The sequence below is a fragment of the Anarrhichthys ocellatus genome, unplaced genomic scaffold, assembly GCF_004355925.1.
Source record: "Anarrhichthys ocellatus isolate YVR2014 unplaced genomic scaffold, GSC_Weel_1.0 scaffold78, whole genome shotgun sequence".
Taxonomy (NCBI): domain Eukaryota; kingdom Metazoa; phylum Chordata; class Actinopteri; order Perciformes; family Anarhichadidae; genus Anarrhichthys; species Anarrhichthys ocellatus.
The window spans coordinates 2,106,607-2,115,741 of record NW_022280108.1 but is presented as its reverse complement, the minus strand read 5'-3'; the positions used below and the strand labels follow the sequence as shown (position 1 = coordinate 2,115,741).

The window sequence follows — 9,135 nt, the reverse complement described above, 5'->3', positions numbered from 1 at the left end:
CACGCCACGATATCTTGCATGAGTACAGTACCACGCCAACATATCTTTCATGAGTACAGTATCACGCCAAAATAATTCAAAATATGTCCGTATAAAATTATCCTGTTTGACGAAATATATACACACAAGTCTCAGTTCACCAATTATATGTTAGTTTTCCATACATCGTGTCTAATAATCCCAAATCACTAAAGCTTCTGAGTGTTTGTTACTCTAATGAATTAATCAACATGATCAATATTTATGGCTATATTAACCTGTGATGAACCCACTGAATTGTTGGTATAATACAACACAAATACCCTTATAAACACAGTATTTTTTGGAAGTATTGTCATGAGTAGAAAAGGAGACGTGTATGATAAGGCCTATGCTTATGTAATGTGATAATGTGTGGCTATTTTCAATTATACAATAATAAGCAAGTAGGGCCTTAAAGGATAACCCGTGGTTTTTGCATGATCTAAGGATTTTTTTCTTCCTTAAAGAAATAAACCGCTGTCCATTATTCAATTAGAAAACCGTAGGACCTTTTGTTCCTGTGGAGTTCCCACACATAATCCCTCCTAATTACACCTCCTCTGCGGACTGTGTCGGCATGTAAAGACTGCCCTTGATTGACATCTCTCCGACCCTCCCGCTAGTCGTCTCACACCTGTTGGTTACACTTTTAGAGAATCCGACCGGCACGGTGCCAGTTTAATCCAGTTCAACCAGTCAGACGTAGTTTCCGCTCCGTTTCAAAAGGGCCCGTTGACCTGAATCTGTGGCACAGAATGACACCGCATGGTAAACAACACGGACAAATACAAACACATTGTTTGTTGAATCCATATGAGAAATGTACCGCATGGTCTCTGAGATTCAATGAAAGGCGTGGAGTTGTCTTTATCATCAAACAACATTTCTGTTTACATTCTGTGCTACTCACCCAGAGGGATTGTGTGTGTGTGTGTGTGTGTGTGTGTGTGTGTGTGTGTGTGTGTGTGGGTGTGTGTGTGTGTGTGTGTCCTAACAATAGGTGAGGAAAGCACGTTCTTCCTCATGAAGAGTTACCACCTGTAGTTCAGAGGTTTCATGGTGTGAAACCATTGGCAGGAATATGCATTGTCACCTGCATGCTTGTGAGTGTCGTCGTTCACATGCAAAAAGACACAAATAAAACCACTGATAATAGCCGAAAGAGTTTTCAAAGAAACTCTTCTGGGTACCTTAAAGCGCAGCACAGCAGCCCAACTTCAACCTGAGCAGAGACAAATTAAAAAACACTAATTCAAAATGCTGTCATATCTTGTGAAACCATGTGTAGGCAATGGTGACCTTACCTCTTGATTTATTACCTCAGTAAACATTGTAAACATGAGTTTATGGTCTCAATCTCTAGTTTCAAGTCTTCTTCAATACAGCATGATGTTCATTTAGTACATTATGGTCCATTTAGAGTCACACAGACCATAAAGCAGGGGATGCTTTAGGGCGGGGCTACACGGTGATTGACAGATTGTGTCTTTGTATGCCACTCCACACTTTCTGAAAGAATAAGTTACAAAACTAAAAACACGATTGCTTTGAATAAGTGAGCTTTTTGTAGGATTTGCATCCTTTTTCTTTCTAGCTTGACGGTAGTTTAAAGATTACAATCTGTTGCTTTGTTTAAAAAATGTCCAACCACACTGAACTGTTTCGACACATTCACAGAGAACATAACAGCAGCGTGACGTTGTGCTTCCTCTTGACATTGGCGTTTACTCTTGAGCCTGCTCTTATCCCCACCTTCCTCCTCCTCGCTGCCACTTCCCTTTTTGCCTTTTTAAAGATATGAGGGAAAGAGGCCATCTATTTCGAGGCCGTAATAATTCAGGAAGGGGGGCTAATGTTTGCCGCGGCCTCAGGGGAGGCAGATTTAGACGGCCAATAGAACCCCGTCACACCCACCCTCCTCTTCCTCTCTCTTTCTATTGAGTCAGTGGTTTGGGCTTGCCAGAGGCGAGCATAATGGTTCCCAGTGTCTGGAGAGATTAAAGGCCAGAGCTGCATTGTTCAAATGCCCCGAGATTAGTTTCCAAGGAGACGGGCCTCAGTTGCCATGAGAACATGGTGCCTGGTTTTTCAGCCGGGCATGTTTTCCTTTAACGGTTCCTATCTGTTTGCCTCCGTACTCACATCTACATAGTCCGCCCTGTTCTCTGGAGTTTAGGGGATTCTGTTTTTTCGACAGGAAGCTCACACCGAGGTGCGCTTGCACGCCAGTGGTTGTGGAAACTTATCTCGGTCATCTGAAGTCGGTGTGTCTCTCTTTCCTGTGCCATCTGTCAAGAGATCAGACAGCACAGTGTAAAGAGGCTCATTTGACATCATGTGAGGGCTCTAATTAGCCCCCAAATGACCAACAGAAGACCAGATGGATTTGCGTTTCAGCCACGCTAGCGGCGTGGCTCTAGGGATGTCGGTCGGTCGATAACTTCGCTCCAGACTTGAATATCTCCGCAACTGTTTGATGGACAAGCAGCTCAAAGTTTCCACTCATCCAGTCCAAATGATCTCAAGTCTTGCACAGACATTTGTGGTTCACAGATGATGAATCCTAATGTCTTTTAGTGACCCCGTGACCTTTCCTCTAGCGCCACCATGAGATTGACGGTTGTGGTTGTGAGTGGAAATGTCGCAACAGCTGGATATGCCAAGTTGTCATTTTGAGCATGTTAGCGTGATGCTGACCGCATTAGCTTGGCTGTACAATCTGTCTTTTTAGTGACTGAGATATGCATCCTTAAGATAAGAAAAAAGAAGCTTGCACCCTTTTCTTACCTCAATCATCTCTCAGCCTCCAGTATCAGATCCATGTACGCTTACATTTGCTTAAAGTCAAACCAAGTGATGTCAGCAGAAACTGCTTTGACTGCAGGTCACTGCTGTGACGTGAACTTGAATGCATGCGCACGTACAGGTGTTGTGCAATGTCCCGCTGTGGCCTGCTGCCTAAACCGTGTTCATCTGGTCCTCCACAGAGGAGGCATGGCTCAGATGAGGAAGCTGGCATGCGACGGCGTCAGGACGAACTCCCGGGGGGGCGACCCGCAGGCCCAGCCGGTGTCGGCCCGACAGGAGATCCTCACCAGCCTGGTGTCTGCCCTCGACTCGGTGGTACGTATGTCCCGGTGTGTCAGCTCTTTATGGACATCTTCTTCTGTGGTGTCAAGATTATCCACAGCTATTAGCAAATTCTTGAAAATCCACTCTGAAACATGCTAATAACGGGCTACATTTCGTGTTAGTGTGAATATGCATTTTAAATGTATAATATGAGTGTGAGAGTAACTTGTTCCAATCTAGTGCTGCAACTAATGATTGTTTTGATTATCTGTAGATTATAACTTTGATTAATCGAATATTAATCAGATGAAAAAACTTTTATTTTTAGCTACATCTCTTGGATGAAAATGAAAAAGTGAAACGTTTATTATTCTGATATTTGATCAGATATTGCTTTATTGTTTCAGTTGTGAAGATTTCAAGGATTCACTTCTGACTGATGGCACGAAATATTCCACTAACTCCATAATGTTACGTTGTGGACAGCTTCCACAGGGGGCCATGTTTACTTCCTGTCAGCTGATGTCATTCACATAAAAACTGGGACACATTGGGAACGTTTACGTTTGCAACCGTGTGTCTCTCCAACCTAATTTCAGCTAATTAGCGTAAACTGAATATGCCGTCTCCCGCAGATTTGTCTTTTTTAGACAGACAAATGCACAATTGTAGATTAATTTAATTAGGGACCTAAGTTCTGCAGAGTGAAGTCAATGCTTCATGTCTTAAAGCGACTCCTCTGGTTGTATAGAAGTCTATGAGAAAATGACTCTACTTCTCTCTTGATTTATTACCTCAGTAAACATTGTAAACATGAGTTTATGGTCTCAATCTCTAGTTTCAAGTCTTCTTCAATACAGCATGATGTTCATTTAGTACATTATGGTCCATTTAGAGTCACGCAGACCATAAAGCAGGGGATGCTTTAGGGCGGGGCTACACGGTGATTGACAGGTCTCTACTGCGTCTCTACGTCACTCCTCCTCAGTCCAAATATGGTCACTTCCTGTTCACTGGTTGCAAAAGCCAAGATTGTGACGACTAAAACGCTGAATTTTAATCCTTAAAACATCAGTCCACAAACCAATGTGTCTGTGATCATAACATAGACCCAACTAATCGATGAGCAACTTTGTTGTTGACTATTTTTCTATTAGATTTGAATCAATCTAATTGAGTTGTTGCAGAGAATCAGAATGCAGCTCTTCTAGCTCCTCAGTTTTCTCAATGATCTCTTTGAGTTCTGACGTCGTCCTCAGAGTTTTTGGTATTGACTCGTGACTAAACGACGCCTCCTTGTCTTTGCAGTGCATGGCCATGTCCAAGCTCAACGCCGAGGTGGCGTGCGTCACCGTGCACGAGGACAGCGTGATAGCCGTCGGCACAGAAAAGGGCCGAGTGTTCCTCAACTCCAGGAGGGAAATCCAAACAGACTTCTACAAGTTTTGCCGTGAGTCCTGCTCTCCTGTGTTGCATGTTGTTTTCCATTCTTCACTCTTTGATTGAGCATTGATCACTCTCATTGTAGCCTTTTTTTTTGCAGTTTTTGTGATCGCACAAATGCAGATTCAGCCAAAAGTTAAGGAGGTTCAGTTAATGTTCCTTCTTGTTGCATATAGAGGTTAATATCAGAGCGCTTTACACACACTGTCTCACACACCGATTCCAGAGTACCACTTACCCAAATTGTAAGCCTTCATATCCTGTAAACAAACTAGTATGCAAGTTTGTAAGCTGAGCCGTATTTCAGATATCAACCTGTGGACCTTGAGCGCTGAATTGAAACAGCAAATCACACTCTCGGACTCGGTTTCGAGGGGTCGTGACCTCCCGTTACGCAGTTGTAGTTTTATTAGGCTGGTTAGTCAAGGTTAAATGAGTTCCAGTTTGTTTTTGGTAAAGAAGGAGAATGGGAATAAATGATTTGTTTAGGTTTCAGGTAGTTGACCCTCAGAGAAGTATTTGCACCGAGTGGCTTCACCAAATGTTGGAGATGCTTTTGCATTTATCCAAACACATTGCAGGACAAACATGTCAATCATATTATATGGCAACATTTTTCAAAAGGTGACGTATTTATTACATTTGGGGCACCAGATTCTCAATCCGTCCTGGCTGTGACTTTGTTAGGGACAGGAAGTAGTGAGGGAAGCTAAATGTTCTTTATTTTAAATCCTCTTGCATCTGAAATTTACAAGATGTGATTTTGGTGTTTTTGGCTCTAAGGGGGGCCGTGTCTGCAGAATCTGACCACAGCTAATGCCCATACCAAAGACCAGGAAGCAGAGCTCAGCAAGCCGAGTAAAGATGGTGAGCTCGGGAAATCAAGAGCTCCATCGGACGCTCAGTCCAACATCTTTGTTCTGAGGAAGATGGTGGAGGAAGTCTTCACTGTACTCTACAGTAAGGAGTCACCGAGTGCAACAGTTGTCCTTTTGATGCCATAAACCCTGTTCATGAATCATGATGCCCCCCGAAACTCGGTTCTGAACGGGAACTGGTTCCAAATTAGTTTAAACCCGGAGATAAGGTCCGGAGTTCGCGTTCTATTGACTCTTTTCTTGATTAATTGTCTTTTTTTCTTACAAAATAATCCAAAAGTACCTTTAAGAGTATCGATAAGGAACCGAACTTCATCATAACATCTAACGTCATCGACCTAAAGGATCAAAAGCAAAGATTTATCTTACCCAATTATAACTGTTATTAGTTATGGAAGAACAGAGCAGAAGTCTTTTACTTTTAGGTTTTATTCTGACAGTTGTAATTTAATAGAAGATATATTATAAATTACAAGCGTTGCAACATTCTGTGAATATTTAAAGTGGAAACTTCCCATGAGAATTAATGGGATTTAAAAAGAATAAAAATATGCTACAAGACGGTATCTGCTCTCAGCTTATTAGCAAACAGAATACAGGCTACTGCAGCCAAAAGCTAAAACCTAGCTTAAAGGCTACAACCTAGCAGAAGGTGTAAGGCTACTGTCTGCTGGTTAACTGAAGTATCATAAGAAATATAAAATATGTTCTCTCCAGTTATTACAACGTACATGATGACGTGTAGGTCTTTGGCTCTGACAGTGCAGTAGTGTTGGCAGTAGTGTGGCTGCACATGTGATGGGAGTGTGCACTGTGCGTGCAGAGAGTTGTGTTACTGAACTCCTATTCAATGGGATGCTGGCAAATGATCTGTACATGTGATGGAAGAGTGCTGCTGAATGCAGTGCATGGTTACAATCCAGTTAAATGGACTTTTTGGGGCCTGGTATTGATTTCTATGTGTATTTTCCAAAATTGCATTTTGCAAAATACCCCAGCTTAACTTCCTTCGGAAGAGCTTTGCAAGTCTCCAAAGTGCTCACAGTGCATTGTGCAATATTCAGGTGAGGCTGTGGGGAAGAGCAGCCTGGTCCCTGTGCCTTATGAGTGGATCCAGAAGGACCCCGGCTGTGTGGCGGCCCACGGTTTGCCTGAAGGAGTCGCCCTGAAGAAGCCCTCCGAGTACGACACCAAGACGCTGATGAAGATCCTGGAGCAGAGCCACCGCATCCAGTTCACCGCAAAGAGGTGAGTCTGTTACCGCTGTCACATTATGAAACCAGCTGTTTCACATCTCCAGAATGGAGCTTTGCCTCTAATGCTTTGCAGAGATGGATCATGGCTGTCCTGGCTTCTCTTGTGGCTAGTTATTGGTAGCAGAAGGGCTGTATTAGTGCATTAGTGCATTAGTGAGGGATAGACGGGGTTTCTAATTCAGCTGTGGAAAAACACTCTCTAAGGCTACACGTTAGTCTCTCAAGAACTCGTTCAGAGATTTACGTTGATGTAAGTGTTTGTGAACAAAGTCTAAGCCCGGCTAGTGGTCAACTCACCCGTTAGCTTACGTAATAAACGGGTGACAGAAAGGACAGGAGCTGGAAGGTCATGCGGGCACAGTCTTGTGTGGGCGGAGCCTGTTGACAGACAGTGTTGGTATGATGGAAATATACTTTGACCTCGGGCTGATCAAGGTCATCAGATTGTTCCTCAAGACTGAGCACAATATTTTTAACTGATCCAAAGTCAACACTTCATTAAAGCTTAATTTGAGGAACTTCCCCCAAGGACGAGGAACCGTTAGCCCACAGGGACCAGGGTCTAAGTTAAGTTCTGGGGACATTTTACCCCCCAAAAAAGGTTTCTGGTCAGAGGCTGTCCTTTCTGAAACTACAATAATAATAACTTTATTTATATAGCACCTGAAACCAGAGTTTACAAAGTGCTTGTGTAGGAACTTTGACCGTCGCTGCTTCATCTCGTGTACTGTTTATTTCATAAAACAAGGAAGTACTGTGATATTGATTGAGGGGAGAGCATTTCTCCTTAAAGTTAGGCTTTGCGATCAGCTTCCAGACTCATTTTAAGAAAAAGACAGAAAGAACAAAAGAGAGAGATCCTGCAAGAGACAACGTGTCGGTGCTGTGAATCAAGGTTAAAAAGCTTTCTGATTGTTTCACGGCGGATACGTGACTTTTAGCTATTTCTACAATCTAAAGCAGAAATAAATAACCATCAAACACTCAACAGATGATTTAGTGTGGAGACAGACGCCCTCCTCCTGCATCTCATTCATTACTATGTGCATCAGTAAATACTCTGCAGCCGTAAATGTCCGGCAGTGGGACTAAACCAAGGTTTATTTTGTTCCAACGTGTTTTATTTTCTCGATGAAACGGGCGGACACACTGAACCGCAGGCTGCAGAGACAACAATGAGCTGAAGGAACCGTTCAGTTCCATGAAAAGTAGCCCCCGGACTAAAATGATCAGGAACTTCTTAGTGGAAATGAAGCTTTATTGGCTTCCGTGAAACATTCTACATTTACCAAGTCGTTTCTTCTCTGTCTACAGCTTTTAATGGAAGAGGATTATGAACAGTTTGAAAATACATGCAACACAGATGAACTGCTGTTACGAGAGAGACTCTAATTTCTGTTTGGTCTGTTGAGATAGAGAGAGAAAAAACAGTGCAAGTGAAGGGAAAGGGTTGAAATACCAAACAAGCTTTTAATCACTTCTTCTAAAAGTTATCAAGGGAATAATGTTAAATGTGTTCTATATAAAGGAGCTGTTGCTGCGGCATTTAAGCCGAGAGACATTTGGCAAGCGATTCAGTTTGCAAACACAAAGCTTGATGTCAAGCTGTGATGCATGCAACCCTCCAAATGACTTCCTTCTTGGTTCTGTGTCTGCGTACAGGCCAGCAGAGGATCTGCCCCGAGAAGCCAAGCCCTGCACTGATGTCAATCACAACTCTTCCACCGCCGCCATGACACCCAGCAGCCATGCTGCAGGGAAGACCGCCGCCCAGGTCGTCACGTCGCCAAGTCCCGCCTCTTCCAGCAACTCGGTCCTGTCAAACTTTCTGTACGGCATGCCCATGTCCTCCAAACCTCACCCAGATGGCAAGCTGGATTTCAAGCCCATGTCCCTCCTCAACCTGGGCAAGGACAGACTGGCCAACTGGACCGACAAGATGAGCACGTCTGTCAAGGACTGTGCCACCAATGGTAAGATGTACATGTGAGGAGGGCAGGGTTCCACCTGTGGAGTAGGATTTATGGGTGGGGCTTCCACAATCACAGCATTAACAGTGAATACTGGGTGCATTTAAAAAAGATTCCTTTTGTGAGGAGAGGAAAAATTAAAGATTGAGATAACATTCACAATTATGATCATAATGATGATGGAACGTAAAATCTCTATGTGACAAAAATGTATTTCCGACTAAGTGCTTTGTCCTGTGCCTCTGGTGTGCCCTAGAAAAGTGGGACATTTGCATTTCTCTTTGAAGTCTGATTATTATACGGCTCATTATTTCACTCGAAGCAGCACTTTACTTTTATAGCTCATTTCCTTGTTGTACACATATCTCTGGATGAGTCATTTAACTCTCCGCAACCAGTAGTCAGGTGGGCTTACTTACCATCCATCCATCCATCTACCCATCTATCTATCCATCTATCCATCCATCCATCTACCCATCCATCCATCTACCCATC

General features: G+C 43.2%; 1 protein-coding gene across 5 annotated transcripts in view; it reads left to right on the top strand.

Annotated features, from left to right (window-relative positions):
• gtf2ird1 (GTF2I repeat domain containing 1) overlaps positions 1–9,135 on the top strand; it is a 29,957-nt gene that overhangs the window by 1,894 nt on the left and 18,928 nt on the right. For all 5 annotated transcript variants that reach the window (XM_031874117.1, XM_031874119.1, XM_031874118.1 and 2 more), the window contains exons 2-6: positions 3,009–3,144; positions 4,402–4,543; positions 5,320–5,496; positions 6,479–6,662; positions 8,333–8,643. In XM_031874117.1, the coding sequence (XP_031729977.1) occupies positions 3,016–3,144; positions 4,402–4,543; positions 5,320–5,496; positions 6,479–6,662; positions 8,333–8,643 (943 nt within the window). In that variant the 5' untranslated portion in view covers positions 3,009–3,015. The remainder of the gene's footprint in view (positions 1–3,008; positions 3,145–4,401; positions 4,544–5,319; positions 5,497–6,478; positions 6,663–8,332; positions 8,644–9,135) is intronic.